This window comes from Haemaphysalis longicornis, unplaced genomic scaffold, assembly GCF_048455015.1.
Source record: "Haemaphysalis longicornis isolate Haplotype H1 unplaced genomic scaffold, Haemaphysalis longicornis Haplotype H1 scaffold_9, whole genome shotgun sequence".
Classification (NCBI taxonomy): domain Eukaryota; kingdom Metazoa; phylum Arthropoda; class Arachnida; order Ixodida; family Ixodidae; genus Haemaphysalis; species Haemaphysalis longicornis.
The window spans coordinates 17,734,812-17,753,540 of NW_027526460.1; the positions used below are offsets into that span (position 1 = coordinate 17,734,812).

At 47.5% G+C, this 18,729-nt stretch overlaps 1 protein-coding gene across 1 annotated transcript; it reads left to right on the forward strand.

Annotated features, from left to right (window-relative positions):
• Positions 1-3,579: 3,579 nt before the first annotated feature.
• Positions 3,580-9,010, forward strand: LOC144151755 (uncharacterized). The gene is made up of 3 exons (XM_077682889.1): positions 3,580-3,734; positions 4,388-4,582; positions 7,371-9,010. Exons 1-3 carry the CDS (start codon positions 3,726-3,728, stop codon positions 7,734-7,736), a joined length of 570 nt encoding a protein of 189 aa, XP_077539015.1. The 5' UTR covers positions 3,580-3,725; the 3' UTR covers positions 7,737-9,010.
• The last annotated feature ends 9,719 nt before the right edge of the window (positions 9,011-18,729 follow it).

Sequence of the window (18,729 nt, forward strand, 5' to 3'; positions counted from 1 at the left end):
GAGCGTTACCTGTCCATCGGACTCAAAAGCCTGGCGGAGCGATGACGTCACTTCGTGTTGCTTAGGAACCCCTGGCGCAGCTGTGCATAGCGTCGCTAGCCTAGGCATGTCTCGTCGTGCCTAACCGCCACCCGCCAAGCCGTGACGTCACATGGTATAAAGGCTCGTGTACAGTGGCGTCGACGAAGGGACAGGGGCCGCCAGCTCTGCTGTTTCTCCAACCTTGCACCACTAGTGCGAGCTGCGCATATTTTTTCCTACGTACCATCACTTCTTGCTTGCTTTTTTATGTCTCTCCGTTTTCCTTCTTTCCCTCCTACTCCCTTTTTTCCCTCCCTTTCTAACTTTCTTCACTTTACTTCCTTCCTTCTTTCCTTTCCTTCATCGTTCCTTCCTTCCTTCTTTCTTTCTTGGTTCCTTCCTTCCTTCATTCTTCGCTCACTTTCTTGCTCCATTCCCCTCTTTCTTTCTATCTTTTTTTCTTCCTTTCTCACCGTCTTGCTTCCTCTCTTCCTTCTCTCCTTCCTTCCTTCCTTCCTTCCTTCCTTCCTTTCTTTCTTTCTTTCTTTCTTTCTTTCTTTCTTTCTTTCTTTCTTTCTTTCTTCCGTTCTTCCTTACTTCCTATCTTTCTTTCTTCCTTTCTTCCTTTCTTCCTCTCTCGCTTTCCTGTTTTTTTCTATATTTCATGCTTTCTTTCTTCTTCCTTTTAGCTGTTTTGTTCCTTCCTTCTTTCTGTCTTCGTTCGTTTCTTTCGTTCTTTCTATCTTTGAATCCTTCTTTCTTCAATCATTTCTTTCATTCCTTCTATTTTACTTTTTTCTTTCTTTTTTTCTTCCTTTCCATCTTTCGTTCGTTTCGCCTTTCATCTTTTTGTCTTCGTTTTCTGTTTCCTTATTTCTTTTTTTCCGTGAAGTAGCAAACCGTCTAACATGGGCACAAAGATGAACATTGCGCATGCGAAACTGGACAACACCGTCTGATAATGTCAATGTCTGCATCTTGGTACATGTTGCGGGCGAAGAGGGAAAGTTGTGGGATGAGCAGGAATGCCGTACCCTGCTTCCCGCCGGCTCCATAATCACCGTCGCGGAATTCCTCCCTAGCACCTCCTCTCTTGTTCCACGGGGGCACTGAAAAGACATTTGGGCTAGTTACCACGCGTTGGCCTTCTCGAAAATTGAAAAAGCTGAGTAGAAGGACAGACACACACACAGAAAAAAAATGGCCGTGTATCTGCTCCTTTCATTGCAAATGTCGACAAATGACGATAGTCGACTGGCGCCCCTGCCAAGTAAAGGCCTCCTTTCTGTTTCCCGCTCTCCTCTCATGCTGTTCCTCTCCCGTCTCGTTCCTCCCAAGATCACACGCCAGAGTTTTGCTAAAGTCAATTTAAATTTACCGCGTTGCATGGGTCCAAGTCGGGTGCCTCGATGCCAGCGCTGCCATAAGGCGGATTCGCGCGTGAATCGAGCCACCCTACTACTACGTTTATAGATCCACGTTGCCCTATTTCACGAGTGTTCAAAGCGGAACGGGGAGCCAATCTAGTGGAACACTTCGTTACTGTTGCCGTTTGATTTCTTAAATGCCGCCACGAGCGCGAAAAACAGCAGGCGACGACTTTCAGCAATTGATGTAGTATTTCAGAAATCAAGTACCCATATTTTTTTTTTATAAACGAACACTGCAAATATCACTTATGTGTTTATTTTCTACCTTATATTTGCGTAATGCCTTGCTCATGTTCAACAATGTTGACAAGTACCAACGTTGCCACCGGACTTACACGTTTGAATTTGGCTGTGGGCATATAAGGCTATTGCGCAGCATCTATTTTACTTTGGTTGGCTGCCTGAATCGAGTGACAGACAGACAGACAGACAGACAGACAGACAGACAGACAGACTAAAATTGTTCAAGTAGCCCAAGAAAGGCTATCGACTTTAAAAAAGAGGGGGGGGGGGTGGAGACGGGACGGCACTACACTAACTAGGCTTGTAATGAAGAAGACAGGGCATTTAAAGGCTTGAATAAGAATGCGTGCGCAGCACCTTTAATAATTGCGAGAGAAAGCGAAGCACCTGGTAATAAATTATGATATGTCACAAAGTGTAACAGGAAGCATATGGAAGTCGACTCACATCCTTGCGCTGAGTAAAACTGGACCCGCCAACTCGGCAATGCCGCTTCGGTAACGCTGTCAGAATTCACGTGCATTTATCAATGTGGTCTGAGTTCGAATCTCTATAGTGGCACGCAAGTGTTTAATCTCCTAGGCATTAAAATATTTTAACCCACGCACGCACATAAGGACCACACGCGCATAATTTCCTTGATAAGCGCCGCAACCCGCCGCGGTGGCTCAGTGGCTAAGGCATTGCGCTGCTGAGCACGAGGTCGCGGGTTCGATTCCCGGCCGCGGCGGCGGCTTTTCTGATGGAGGCGAAAAGCAAAAACGCCCGTGTGTACGAGATTTCGGCGCACGTTAAAGATCCCCAGGTGGTCGAAATTAATCCGGAGCCCGCCACTACGGCGCGCCTCATCGCCTGCGTTGCGTCGGCGCGTTAAACCCCACAATCAATCAATCAATGATAAGCGCCGCAGTAACATCCTATGCCTCGGAGAGAAAAAACCGCTTTCAGGGCCCGTTAACGAAGCCAGACACCTCGCTTTTCACAAAGTTGCGCGCGAATTCCACTTCAACTGAGCCAGTCACTTGATAGGCCATTTTAAATCAATTACTAACCGTGTTCAGCTGTCATTCCGATGCAAGGGACGCGTAAGTACTGTTGCCATAATTCCCCGCAGCTCGGGTAATTTAATTACGTAATCGACATTCAAGGGTGACGAATTTAACGACGGTGACACCGAGACATCCTGTTCCGAGAGGGTGTCTAAAACGGTAACATGCTAACATTTCCCGCGCACTTTCGTCTCCACTCGAGTGAACCAAATTCCAGCGGGCGCGCGAAGCGCGCACCTTGCTTATGTCATTCGACCTGGAAACGCGTAGCTGCAGGAAGCGCAATTAAATTCGTCGTCTGGTCTGGGGGGCCTCGCGAGGAGACTCCTTTCACCCGCCAGGAATTCGCCCGCCAGCACCGAAACGACGTGAATACTCTAAAACAACGAAAAAAAAAGAGCTTAGACAAAAGCGAGGACGCAGAGGGGGCCGGGTTGCCTTAGAGGAGTTTTTTGAGACGACACCTTTCACTTTCGCATCTTCCCTCGCGCGATGTAGGCCGCCGAAAGACAAGGACGAGCGAGTTTGAAGCAGCGCGGGACAGCAAACAAAACAGAGACTCGCGGGCTACGCCAGACGATGAGCAAAAGGGTGCGGACGACGCCTCACCTGCCTCTCGTATACCTTCTAATGATGACACGTTTTCTTTTGTCTTAATTTCTCCGTCACTCGCGCTCATTTCCGCCCCTGACGTGTCTTTCTAACTTTTCCATTTTTTTTTTCGTTCGCGAGATACGTGGAAGACGAGGCGCCTGGGCAGAAAACAGCGTGCAGTATAAAAGCGCCAAGTCGCCAAGTTGTCGGCATCAGAGAGCGTGCGTGCGACGTGTTTTAAGGACTCGACGAGGGAACAACCTAAAGGATTGCAGCCGTTCGCCGAAAACAACCAATTTTGGCTTTTTTTCTTCCCCGAGTGTCTCCTGCACGACAATCAGCTTTCCCTGGTTTTAGCCCCACGCTGCGCTCCGAGCCAAGCTCAAAAATGCTCACGGTATGTAGGCAGTCTTCGAGCGTCAACGCTGCCGCTGCGCTCCTGTTTCTGCTATTTGTGTCGGAGCTGTCGCGTCTGGTTGTGACGGGACGGGAAAAGTACACGGGCCTGGGAAGCTAAGCATTCTGGTTGCTCCAAATTTTCTCTGTCACATTTTTGTAAACGACCCTTTCCGCAGAATAGCTTAGCCAACTATGCAGTTTTTTTTCCGCCTGTCTGGGTTACGTTTCCGTTTTTCTCAACTTCAGAAATTTTATTCAATTATTAGCTGCAATAAACCTGCATGTACTGGCGCTGTAATATTGCCGTAGCTTCTTGCAAGGCGGGGTTGACGAAGGCTCCTTTTTATACCTTTTTCTATGTGGAAAGGGGGTCAAGATATTCGGGCGTATTTATCGTCATACTGATATTTGTCCACCTTTTCTGAGCTATCGACAGCCCTGACATAATCATTCTTACGCACATGTCAAACATTTACCCACATGCCAAACTTCCTTCTGTCCCTTTTATTTATTTTTTTGCAAGCTCCCTGAGTCGTGCTTTGAAGGTTAGTTGGCTTAGAAACAAAGGAAGACTGACTTGGGGAGCCCGTCACAATAAATTATTGCATGCGATTGTTCGGTAATAGGGTCCATCATCTCTTGTTGCCGTAGATGGTGGTCCTCGGTGCGCTGTTGGCGACAGCGTCCAGCGACGACGGCAGGGGGGGCGAGACGCTGGACACGGAAGGACACAGCTTCGGCAGTCTCGGCCAGGCTACGACATTCCACCAAGCGGGCGTAGCCCCCGCGAACTATCTGCCGGCACCCACGTACGGACGCTCTACCTATGGCCAGGCGGGTGGACTGGTAAGTCTTAGTACCTAGACTTAAACAAACACAGATGCAGCAAGTACCGATGGCACTCAGAAATAAGGACTTCCTTTTTTTTATTTCTTTTCATTAGGTGCCATTAGCTGCAATAAATACTGCAATCACTAAGCATCAATCACTACATACATAAGCTGCAATCACCACGTACGGTAGTGACAGGCACTGCTCCCAGTGATGTTGTCACCCAATAATGTTTGTTTCAGTTTTTTGGCTGCGCTTCACTGCCTCTGTTTTTCGCACGCTTCTTCACGGGGCAGTTGTGAACAGTGTCGTCCGAAAGGTCTCCCTTGTTCTTCCCGATATCCCGCGCTCGTTATTACTCCTGTGCGGATGGGACAATTCCCAAGCGAGCTATAAAGGCAGCAATTTCTTTATCGAGCAAATGGTTCGTCAGCAATAGCCGGACACTTTTACGAGCTCTGTTGTTATCAGAATTAGCATGTTGTTTCCGTCTTCTATCTCATGAGAGCAAGATAAGCGATATTTTTTTTAACTTTTCCCCCCCATCTCGGAATATACAACTTTCTGCAGGCCTGTTAGCGAGCGCCGGACAGTTCGAACGTAAAAAAAAAAAAAAGATTTACAACAGGAGCAGAGTTCCACAGAGTTCCACAGGAGCGGAGTTCCACAGAGTTCCATACGAAATCCAGAACATGATGCATAATTGGTTCAGTTTACATACTGCCGAATGGGATCGGAAAATAATCGAATAAACACGCGGCTTACTGTGGTTACTTTTTAACACCTTATAACAAACACTCTGTGACCGTAAGGTGTTATAAGTATTTATCTAAATCATCTGTCATGTAGCTTTTTACCCAGCCCGAAATAATCGCTGAGCTCCCGAACACTCCACTGCAATCTAGCATTCAGAGGTACGGAATGCATTTTTCCGAAAATAAATCGATGTTTCTTTTTTGGTAGCCGAGTAGTCCCTGCCGCAAATAAATATCAATTCTAGTCGAATACGCAACGCGTTCGGGCGCCTTCGAGCGTTCGAACGCTTTCACTAAGTGTTATTTATCTCCATTAACCTGTGGCTAAGCTGGTAATGTTATTAAAGAACCACCGAATGTTGGCTACAATTGCACCGAATGTTGAAGAACTTGATCTAAGACTTTCCTGTGGACACCCCTGGGGGTAATTCGGATCATTTTAAAAATAGTTCGTTATGCTCATCCAACCGCAAGCTTCTGTGAATTAAATTACATCGGCCACTCCATCACATGATTGGTAACAAAGTACAAAAAGTGTTTTGCGGCCGTAGAATACACTGTCTTTCTTTTTTGTTAAGCTGATTACATGGCAGTTGAGTCCAAGTATACACAGACCAAAATATATCCCCATCCACCGACCCCACTACCCGCGGGACCTAATATTTTCAGCCCTACGTAGCCCAGTGGCTGTTTAGTTGCGGACAGCAGCAATATCGGTAAACAGCGTGCGGATTTATTTCCTGCAGATGCGACCTAATGTTTGCACCTTATTTGGCTAAAGCGTTGACTATTCACCGCTTCCTGGCTTTGCTAGCTTCTAGCCCATGGTAAATATTTTACATACTCGCCTCCCAAGGCACTCTTCCAGAGGTGGTGCGCGAAGGTGTGAGCCGGCTCAGTCCAGCTATTTCGCGTCGCTGCCTATCCAGAGCAAGATGTTCGCGTCACCCGGTCTGTGCCTCTCTATATTTGTGTTTTTTTTTTTGGTCCGCAGGACGAACAAGGCTGCTCTTCGCCTTCTGACTTCGGCACAGTTTCGCTTCCGCCACTTGTTCCCCTCAGGCGCTTCATATTTTTATATAAGGTTGAGGGTTTGGTGGGAAGCCATATTTGTAGGGTGTAACGCACCGACGGAACGCAGGCGATGAGGCGCCACGTAGTGGAGGGCGCCGGATTAATTTTGACCGCCTGGGGATCTCTTAACGTGCGCCTAAATCTCGTAAACACGGGCGTTCTTGCTTTTCGCCTCCGTCAGAAAAGCGGCCACCGCGGCCGGGAATCGAGCCCGCGACCTCGTGCTCAGCAGCACATCTTAGCCACTGAGCCTCCGTGGCAGGTGACATATAATGCCTTTTTAAAAATCTACTGGTGTTTAAAAGTGAAACCGACTTTTAAAAAATAGCTGTACGGTTTGTTTTTGGAAGCTGGCTTTCCCTTGCTGTAAGCTGCACAGTGAAGCCTACTCACAATCACCCTGAACGCTTCCCTGGCGCGACGGCGCTGTTTAAGCGGCACTTTGTGGCCGACCAATAACATAGAAACATCTCCCGCCGGTCATCGACCTTCACAGGGTGGGATGGCGCACATTTTTTAACACGTGTTTTACTCCCGGATACACGAAGATTTCGGTGACGTCATATCCATCACGGAAGTGACGCCTGTACAACGAAGCGAGCGGCCTATAAAGGGTGCACTCCTGCGCATAAGGTGTTCCTGCGAGGAAGCAGCTTTTCGTGCTAAAGAGGACGTTATGCTTAGGGTTGCTCGGTTTCGTGTTTTATATTTTAACATGAAAGTGTTTTATGCCGCGATGCCCCACGATTTCACTGACGTCATATCCGTCCCGGAAATGACGCCAGTACACCTTTGCCGAAGCGACTCGACAGCAGGACGTCGCTCGCCAAGCACACCCACACGGCAGGCGGCGACCCGCAAATAATGCTCAGCTGCGGATTTCGCTGCTTATTTAACCTTCGTGTTTTACCAATTCCCACGACGGAGAAATCAACCACAATTTTTTTCATTCCCCTTGCGCCCCTCCATTGCAGGACCGTCCCCAGCCGTTCGACTTCGGCTACAACGTGCAGGACGAGTTCGGCAACAGCCAGTTCCGCCAGGAGAAGGGCGACGAGTCCGGGTCGGTGCACGGCAGCTACGGCTACACGGACGGCCAGGGCGTCTACCGCAAGGTGCACTACGTGGCCGACCAGAACGGCTTCCGCGCCGAGATCAAGACCAACGAGCCGGGCGTCAAGCAGGAGAACCCGGCCGACGTGCAGCTCTCCGTCGAGCCCCCGCCGCAGGGCGTGTTCCAGCAGGCCCTGACGGGAGGCTCAAGGTCCGTCTTCGGCGCCGCCAGACTCCCCGTCGCGCCCGACGCCCACGAGAGATTCCCGCCCGGTCTGCACGCCTGATCGGGCGGGGCGCAGCTTCCGAGGCTTGAGGCACGCGCGGAACCCACCCCTGCGTTTGTGTGTGGGCCTGCGTCCAGGGAGCTCTGTACCCGCCTCCTGGAGTGGAAGCAACCACGTGTGTAGTGAATAGTCGATGGACACCTGTTACGCCCGCAGTTAGGCTTAAAGGTCTGGGACGTGCGATGTTCCTCGGAGTCCGTCGTGTGCTTAAAGGGTCTAACCGAATGCTCGCCCTTTTCTCGGTTTTTGTAACAGACGTTCCTTGTGTTCGGTTCAATGTTGGTGGAGGTATGGCGTACGTCGCCTACTTGCATGATCAAGAATGCTGATTCTTGATTTGTGTTTCTTTGTCTGGTAACACGCATGTTCATCGGGATCCTGGGTGGTGGCTCAATTTTCAATCCCTTCAGTTCAAATTCCGCTCACGTTTGTCGTTACGTCGCCCGTTTGCTGTTTGTCCTGCTGAAATTATGTGGCATTCATATAGCTTATTGAATGTATATCTTCCAGGTTCATCAGTTATACGTGTTTTTGCTACAACAGTTCCTTCTCCGAGTCACAGAAGCCGGCAATGAAAGCGTGGGTCCTCTGCGGGGGAAGCAGGAAGGGAAAAAATGTGGAAAACACCACTACACGGGCATTGAATGCAAAAGGATCTTCGTCGGAAGTGCCTCAGAGGCAGTTGCCTCTACACCGCAATGTGAATAGTGGAAGGCCCCTACTCCGTTTCGACTCTGCGCCTCTCTGGGCAACTACCGGAGACGGGAAGGCGTATCGTATCGTGATAGGTTCGTACCTGAGATCGAATGAAACATTCCTCCGCCGCTGCTACCGCTCAAGCCTGGCTTGTAATATTATGCAATAACCGAGTTGTTTTCCATGTCCTTATGACGCCTGAAAGCTCCCGTTTAATGTCCGGTTGACTTCACAGGCTGCGGTCCGGAATGGCAGACACGTCAGTCACTCACGCCATAAAAAAGAAAAAGAAGCCGAAAGGGGGTGGGGGAGGTGTGGGGGTGCCTTAGGAAGTATCTTTCTCTTTTTTTTACTTCAGCTTCCTCGGTTGATCGAGCTTCAGAAGCTCGCTTCATGCGCCATGTCTCATTCTTCAGGTAAAGTTCTCTTTATTTTATCTCGCGACGCTTAATGCCGCTTGTGTTTCGGTGCTCGCGCACTTCTCTATTGCTTCCCGCATAAACATAAGCATCAGTGTATAGGCTTCTTGGATAGTGCAACTTCTCGGTTGCGATCGTGTACATAGATCTGTTTTGTACCTCGGCTAATACGTTGTCATTGACGTTCGCGGCCGGGGGCCGCCTTCTACGAAATAAAGAACGTTTTTATTCCGTTGCCATGCATACGCTTCTTTCAGCAGTTTCTTGCTCTCAAGCGAACGCGTCTTCCTGGCTCTCGCCTATCTGAGCGCAAGGCGAGCCCAGGAGAACTAGAGAAACTAGGAATATCGAGACTTCTGTTTTTCAAACAGCTGGTTTCTCGCAGTGTGGCACTTTTTCGTCTTGGCAGCATACGTTTCCTTAAAGGGAGTTATAATGACGTCCTTAATCTGGCACACATCCCTAAAACATTTCAATTGCAAAAATGTCTAGTAGCCTACGCCTTAATAGTACCTCTTCAAAAAGACATAAGTGTGGACTCCGGTTTGTGAAACCAGAATGTCTACATGTATGTATGTATGTATGTATGTATGTATGTATGTATGTATGTATGTATGTATGTATGTATGTATGTATGTATGTATGTATGTATGTATGTATGTATGTATGTATGTATGTATGTATGTACGTGTGTACGTATGTATGTATGTATGTATGTATGCATGTATGTATGAATGTGCGCATGCATGCATGTATGAATGTGCGCATGCATGCATGTATGTGTGTATGTATGTATGTATGTTTGTGTGTATACCCGCCGCGGTGGCTCAGTGGCTAAGGCGTTGCGCTGCTGAGCACGAGGTCGCGGGTTCGATTCCCGGCCGCGGCGGCCACTTTTCTGATGGAGGCGAAAAGCAAAAACGCCCGTGTGTACGAGATTTCGGCGCACATTAAAGATCCCCAGGTGGTCAAAATTAATCTGGAGCCCTCCACTACGGCGCGCCTCATCGCCTGCGTTGCGTCGGCGCGTTAAACCCTAAAATCAATCAATTAATGTTTGTGTGTATGTATGCATGTATGTGCGCATGCATGTATGTATGTATGTACGTGCGTATTTATGTGTGTATCTGTACAGGTATGTGTATATGCATATGTATGTATGTGTGAAGGCATACAGGGTGATCAAAGTCAAGTCGACAGATCTTTAAAAAATTAGGCGCTTAAATGTACGTGAAAATCACCGCTACAGTGAGGTTTAGCGCTAAAGGGGGCACAGAATGAGGTGGTTACTAATGATGTCGGTGGCTTAATTAACTAAAATTGAATAATTAACTTCTTAGCGGTTGCGGTAAGCACGCATGTTTTTATTGAAGAGTTAGGCGCAATCTTGTTTCTAGCGGTTTCATTTGGCAGAATTCTTCTAGCGTATTCGTACTCCGAGATATCGAACTGCGAAGTTTAATTGCTATTCACATGATTGCGCAGGCTAGACAGTGAAGACCGGCGCAAAGCTCCTTCCTTTTGTGACATGCCTGTTGTGTACGGTGTTTAGTTTGGCAACGGGATGAAGGCATAGGCAAAAGTGATAACTGCCACCCTTTCAGTCTTGGCTGGCGCTATCACAATCTGCAGTAGGCGGAACGGCTATCAAAATATAGAACAAGTGGGAAGGGCTTCGCCCGAGTTTTCACTGTCTAGCATGCACAATCATGCGAATAGCAATTAAAATTCTCAGTTCGATATCTCGGAGTACGAATGCGCTAGAAGAATTCTGCCAAATGAAACTGCGTAGAAACATAACTACGTCTAACTTTTCAATTCAAACAGTCGTGCTTACTGCAGCCAATGAAACGTTAGTTAGTCAATTTTAGTTAATTAAGCCGCCAACATCAATAATTACAACCTAATTCCGTGTCCCCCTGGGTGCATAACATCGCGGTAAAGGCGGTCTTCACGTAAGGCTAAGCGCCGAATTTCAAAAAACCTGTCGACTTAATATTAATCACCCTGTATATGCATTTGGGTATATAAATTGATAATAGTCTCTAATGTTCATTTTACGCAGATAGTTGCAGAAAATTTGTAAGTTGTGAATCTGGTTATCTAGCCATTTTCACGCCGTTGGGGATACATGAGCAAACCAGGCTTCTTTTCTTTTTTTTTTTTTTAATTTTGCCCGGTGTCTGCCAGTACGCATGTCCGTGCGATAGGATATTCAACCCCGGCTGCCCTGCAGCATTGCCACGGCGCTGTTGACAAAAGACCAGGTATAGCCCGAAGTCCTCATTAGGGCTAATGTCCTATACTCCAACGCGCCCAAGAGCTTTGTCCGCCGTAGAGTCGCTGACGCGCGAAGCAGACATAAAACGGTTTGCAGTGCGCGCGAATACACCCTAGGCCTCCCAGAATACAACCTCCACATTTCAGCGCCGCTAAATTCATCCCTTTAATTATTCGCCGCTCGGGGTCCCTATCTTTATTTCCCTCTCGCCCTCCCTCGCTTTGCCTCCCTTTATTCGCAGTGCCAATTAATGCGACCGTTTCTGCAGCGAGGAGTGAGGCGGAAGAAACGAAAACAAATACGCCGGGGCGCCGGCTTACCGACCGCCACGACCCCGCAGCCGGCGACCGCAGCTCGCCCGCGTGTACGCCAACACTGGCGGCGATAACAGGCGAGCCCTTAAGGAAAAGGAAGCGCGCTCCTTCTCGTTCTCTGTTTTGTCCGAGGGGGGTCAACTCATTAGAGAGAACAAAGAGGGGAGGAGGGCGAGTTCCAGCGGAGTAATTTTCGCCTGAGCGCGCGCTATCTCTCGGACGCGGCGTGGCCCCTGATGGAGGCTAATAAGTCGCCAGGGTTGCCCGCAGGATGTGCGCGCAGGAATCCCATTCACACGGAGGCTTAGGCACCGACTTCTCAGCGGCCGAGGCTCTAGGTGCCGACGCTTAAAGGTTATAACGCTATTACTTCGCTCCGATTAGACGGGCGACGCCGAGCGCTGCAGTTGCCTGCGGCCGGGCTCGACGAGCTCTTTCTATTTACTGGACGGCGCGGACGAAAGCGTTTAGGCGAGTCGGTGCCAGAAGGCGTCATTCGGGAGCTAAGGAATTGTTGTGGCCCAGGTCGTGTGATGATTGATTCGCAAGCCACGAAAGGGGTGCAGATGATAGAGGCAGGCTGTGCCAGGGTGCAAGAGACACAACACTACATAAGTGGTCGATTAGACTAACCATGAAAAAAAACATGGTGAACTTCTAAATGCAAATGGCTAATCGTAATTAGTAAAGCTTGCACGAAATAAGCATTTGAATAGGATGACTGTGCTCATTGAGCTCGGTATCTGACTACCACTTTCCTTGGGCTGTATAAGGTATGGCGCGAATGGTATGAGCCCTACCTTGTGCATACCCCCCCCCCCCCCCCCACACACTTCCCTAGCCATACATTGTACATATCCCCCGCCCCCCCTTCCCTACCCGGGGCACAAGCCCAGTCACTGGGTGAAGCGGACTGCGGGATGTTCTTGGTTATAGTTACGATCATGATGAGTTGAAATTCCCGCGCATAAAATGCCCTCTTGCACCATAAAGTTTCATAACTTGCGGCTTCAGCGCACGATAAAATAACACGAACGAAGAATGTAAGGACAATTTTAACTTCCAACTGAATTATCTTGAATTAGGGCGAAATATATATGACTAAAATGACAGCTGTCACGAGATACACAAAAGATTAGAATAACGGGCCAAACTTGGGGCTGCCCAACTCATGTCAGTTACAACCACGACCAGTTCTTCCTTTTTTCTGACAAGGGTAACGGTGTCACACTGTAATTATACCTGTAATTACTGCAATTGTGTAATAATAATCTTTCGTATAACTCTTCAACTGTGTTCTTGTATATATATATATATATATATATATATATATATATATATATATATATATATATATATATATATATATATATACCCTCTTGCAATAAAATTCAGTTGAAAGTTAGCCTTCTTGATTAGTGCTCTTTTTTTCGTAGTACGCTTAAGCTAGAAATTATGGAATACCAACTAGCCCGAACGCAAGTCCTTCTGATAGTTCAATGGTGTCAGATTAATTAATAAAAATATGCCCCCCCAGGGTTCAGCCCTGAATTTACGATCATTTTTGTATTTTCCACCGTCAGCAGATTTTACTCGCCTCAAATCTTCATCGATAAATTTTGCGCGGAAATTGAATCTAGTTTAATCACAGGAGCTTTATTTTGTTTACTGCAAGACAAACTAAAGGCGAAAAATCCCACTTAAGATTTAGGCACAGCTTTTGTTACTCATTTCTCAATTTTCTGCGCTCAAACGGGTCTTTTTCAGAGCTAGTCTTTATTTAGATTCAACAACATGAAACCAATTCGTACCCACGCCAAATTCAGAAACCAGTTGCGCGATACTTGTGCTAGTTTGTAGCACAGCATTATAAACGCAACGTGTATACTCCGTACTGGGACGCATACCTACGCATCATGTTTGTTCTGACAGCGGCCTCCCGCGATGCGGTTTTCAGCCTGTTAGACGCGGCTGCCAAACGCATACTTACCGGTGAGCGGATGGTTGTTTTCGGGATTACGTTTCTTTCTGATGCCGCTCGAGATGACAGAAAGGGGACCAGCTGAAGTGGCTTACGTATCGAACAAGAGCACGGGGTCGGCCCCTGTCAGCTCCGTCGTCGCCGCTACGGCTTCCCGGTCTGTCGGCCGATCCATACGGGTCCCCCACTCCTTGGACTTTCTATAGCCCCGTCGGCTCCACCGGCGCTGCCCTTAGCAAATGATGCTTCCGCTCGTCAGCTCTGCCCCTCCGTCTACTTTATTTCATATTCGTCTCGTCCGCGATAGTCCCAATCCTTCGGAACCGGCATGGCGCTGAGACGTGCGGTCTTTGAATAGCAGCGAGGGGGGAGCCAGTGGGATGTGCTTGCGATATATAGATAGCAACGGACAAATAACCCTACCGGTAAGCTGCCCCGCTGCGGCCGTAGGGTGCGTACAAGCACGGGCAGCAGCGCTGATCGACACGTTGGCCTCGTTTTTGACAGCACCGGCGCGCAGAAAACCGATCCTCGTTGACCGGCACGCTGTGAGGTTTTTTCTTGCTTCGAGCAGTGCCGCTGGCGTGGTTGAAGAGCGGCTGCGCGGAGACCGGGCTACAGAAGCGCCGAAGTCGGACAGCGTATTTTTGCGAGCCGGACCCATTCCGTTGGATTCATATTTAACGCTGTTTGCGGGGCCGGTGGCTGCATTGCCCTCCCGTCTGCGGCGCGTCTGCTTCCTCCTGTGCGGCCGTGCGTGAAGCGTGAAGGAAGGACTGAGCGGTTCGGTCAGTAGCGGGACAGCCGCTACGTCGCCCGCTGGTTAAGGGAGACATACTGCATTTGAGCAAAAATTTTGCAAGGTCCAATTTTGGGGAAAAACAGCCGTAGAATACCGAACAGTACGAGAATGTGCGCAGATACCGCGTTGAAGGCGTTGTAAAAAAAATCAAAGCCAGGCTATACAACCTTTCAAGCCTGATGTCACAGCAGCGCTGTGGTAGCTACCAATTCTCGCTTGTGATTACATGCTCTTTCTTCATTCAAATGGGGAAGTTTCTAATTTACACTTTTGTGTAGCAGGGCGCATTAGATTCCTAACCAATCTCCCACGTGTGTACGTCGTTTGCCATTTTCTTGATATTTTTTCTGCGTATAGATGGCGCAACCAAGAGCTTAAATAGCTCTGCTGTTAAAACACTGCGTCATCATCATCATCATCATCATCATCATCGGCCTATCTATGCCCACTGCAGGGCAAAGGCCTCTACCATTATTCTCCAATTACCTCGGTCCTGTGCCAACTGTGACCAATTTATCCCCGCAAACTTCTTAATCTCATCTGCCCATCTAACTTTCTCCCGCCCCCTGCCACGCTTGCCTTCTCTAGGGATCCACTCCGTTACCCTTAATGACCAGCGGTTATCTTGCCTTCGCATTAGATGTCCTGCCCACGTCCATTTCTTCTTCTCAATTTCTAATAATATGTCCTTAACACGCATTTGTTCCCTGAGCCACTCCGCTCTCTTCTTGTCCCTTAATGTTACAAGTATCTTCAGTTCCATTGCTCGCTAAGTCGTCGTCGATTTAAGTTGAACCCTCTTAGTGAGCCTCCAAGTTTCTGCCCCGTAGGTGAGTACCGGTAAAATGCAGCTGTCATACACTTTCTTCTTCAGAGACATTGTCCCTGGAAACACTCCGTAGTTTAAATTAATTCGAAACACTTGACTAGGGCGCGGGTGACAAGCATTCCTGCGCTTAGTCAAGCTCCGAACGTTGTTTCCAAAAATGCTCAGCCCTCAACTACGGTAGGCTTATGGCTTCTTCACGTGAAGCAAGAATTCTATTTGAATGCAGTTTATGAAGATAGGTTGGCCGTTAATCGAAGATAATGATGTATATTGAATATCCCATGCAATATCGCTTATTAGAGCGCTAAAACAACCAATACCATGCCGGTGTACAGGCATATATAAAACATAACAGTGCTTTTAGTGCATCGTTGAAAGTAGACATGTGTAAACTAAATGTCAACCCTAAATCATCAATAATGTCGAAGCCTAGTTCTGACAAATAATTTAGCCGATTTCTAAACACCTGGAGGGTGCCCCGGGGGCAAAAGCTTTTTTGTAGATAAAACGCACGTACTATAAGCATGGACGATGTACTTATGACCATATTTAATTTAAGTGTGTTAAATAAAATGTTTCATCACAATTTGTGGCACAAATAATGGTTCTATCTTTGATATTTTCACTGATTGCCCGATCTTTACCAGTCACGTCCATCCATGCATGCATCGATTGAAGTCAGGATCTGTCTTCATAAGTTAAGCGTTCTCGGTTCAGGAAGGGCGCTAAACAAGAAGACACAATAGCTGGAAAATTGTTTACAGTCTGTATGCAAGGGGTATTTAGAAAGCCTGATTGAGAGAGCTCAGAGATACACGTAAATTTAAGAATATTTAAGCCTCTCGATATTTGCGGACGACATTACCTTGTACACTGAGTCGGAGACCGCCTGCAAAGAATAAATACTTCAGAAAATGTACTCGCGAAGCTTCGCTGTATACCATAGGGATAAATAAAATGAAGAGATCTAGCACCTTGCTGAACTTCTGTTTCCGCGTGTTTTTTGCGCCGAAGCTTTGACTGTGAGACTCGCCGTGATGGAGAGTAACGAATTAGTTTAGATCCCCTGGGTATAATAACGTGCGCCAGAATCTCGACCCCCGGACTGTTTTTTTTTTTTTTTTGCTACCGTCAGAAAAACTAGAGCGGTCAGGATTGAACCAGCGTCCCTTGTGCGAAGCAGCAGAATGTCATTAAGCGGCGTGGATTAGAAAGTATTGTTGCAAAGGCGTGAAGAAATTATTACCTTTAACCTACATAATGAAATGCTTATGTAGGTGAACGAATATAACTATCTTGGAAAATTTGTCACTACTCACACAAACTACGAGAAAAAAAATTCTGCTTGTAAATAGAATAGACTAAATGGCATTTGGCAAGCATTCTGCAATATTGAACTGTAGGCTACATCTAATGTTAAAAATAATGCTATACAAGCAACGCGTACTGCCGGTGACGACTTCTGAGTCAGAAACTTAGCGGCTTACTGAACATTTTGAAATAAAAATTTGGTCACCCCATTGTGTGATGGAAGAAAGGATGATGGGAGAGATGCTTAGGCATACAAAATGATTTTCTTAAATTAGAAAGCTAACTGGACTGTAAGAGAATGCTTCCTAGCCGACCGATTTTTCGAACCTGGAGGGGAACGAAATTCTCCTATGGGACAACTGGCGGTTCCTCGGGAAATTCTGAAATATCCAGCAAATCCGAATTTTCGAAGTCCTAAAAAAAGGTCGGCTACTTAGTATACTTGTTCCAAGCCGGTAATGTGGACAAGTAACAACAGGTGGCTGCCGCTGTGCCTCATTACCGCAGCCGTATGTGGCTCCGCGCGGCACAAGTAGTGCCTTACTGAAATGTTTTGAGTATGGCGCGAGGTGTTTTCGTGATATTTTGGACTCAATATGCTTACAAACGACTGCAGCGACGACAAACAAACTACTTGAGTAAATTCAGACGAATCACGCAATCATAGTAATCTACTTTCTAAACGCGCGGGCCCGCGGACATCCGGGTGCGGCGCTTAGGCGGAGTGATACCGCACATGAGCTATTGCCGTTCTTATTAACTTGTTCCCGAGTATAGGGGCCTATATGACTATAAGGATGGCGAAGACGACGACGACGACGATGATGATGATTACTGCTGTTGCATTGGCCACCCAGATACTTTTTATCGTAACATACTGCAACCCACAAAACCAAAAATAAAACGAGTAACCCTAGATGTCTACAGGTTACTAGGTTACCAGATCTAGGATTAGTGATTGAGGTAGTTATGTCACTCAAATGTTAATAACCAACTGGAGTCTCGTCGAAGCCCGCTTGCAGTGAGATAAACCGATTGGCGACAACGGCCCGGTGAAAAACAACACGTACTACAAATTTTTGCTGCAGTTCTTCCACAAGATCGGACAGGCCTGCCCTCCTACCATAGTACTCTTCTTTGTTTCCTCACTGTTCAATTTTCATGACTTCATTTTTTCGTTGCTTTCCTACCTCATTTCGCCACTCTTTTTTATTTCCTCAAACATTTATATTCCTCACGGCAAAGCCTACGCACCAAATAAAATAAAACTAGGAAATTAACGTGATTACGTTTAAAAAGTATTCATTTGTCCTTCGCTATCACGAAGCTGATTCCCATTGTTTGCAATGATGTATTTCTGAGCACAAGTCATGAAATTAAAGAAGGTTGTGATGCAGTAGGCTACCCAAGCCCAGGCAATGTTAGAGTAATAGCCTGCTACTGTGATACCCCCCTTTGATGGTCCAATGAAAACGTGGACACTATTATCATCAGCTATGATGACTCGGGTCCGCACCGGAAATTCTCACTGATTACAGGAAAATGATAGCGTTTTGTCGGATCACCTGGCTGGTATCCATCCTGATGCCTGCATTTCATATATTAGCACGTTACCTATGTAGCGAAGCCAGCATTAGCGCAAACCGTGCTTAGAGCTGATACTGAAGACTGCTGCCCTGAGTGTTGCATTATGGGGAACGGCGGGATGAGAGCAATGGGAGCGGCATCCCTTTGCATGGGAGTTGAGCTGTACTATTGCATTACAGTGGCATTAAATTACTGAGAATAGGTGCATCGGCATTAACTGGACCCAGATAGAATGCGACTTTTCGAGAAGGAAACCCCGGACCAAATTGCAACTTCAAAAGGGGGGAGGGGTGCGGTATCCATGGCGGTAACTCCCTAGAAAGATGTAGCACTGCCCACCCCTTCAAGCCTTAGCACAAGGGCTCGTGAAATTCGGTTCGAACAGAATATACGACTTCTTCTTGTCGATCTGCTAACACGCACATTGTCTATCACAAGTTTCTGGGAAAGAAACAAGCTTGGACAATTTCTGCGGCCTTCAGGGAGACAAAGAGCTCAAGAGGGAGCAAGAGAGGGGAGCTACACAGACATAGGAAGAGAATGGGAAGAAGGTAGGTAAGGGACGAGAAAGAGAAAGAGAGAGAAAGAAAGGAAGAGAGGGGAGGGAGGGAGGGAGGGAGGCAGGGAGGGAGGGAGGGAGGGAGGGAGGGAGAGGAAGAGGAAGAGAGGAAGAAGAAAGAGAAAAGGCGAGCACGCTTCATGTAGACAAGCGGGCCACGCCAAAAAACGACTGCAGCAAAGTGGTACACATAAATAAGTTTTATTGCACGAGG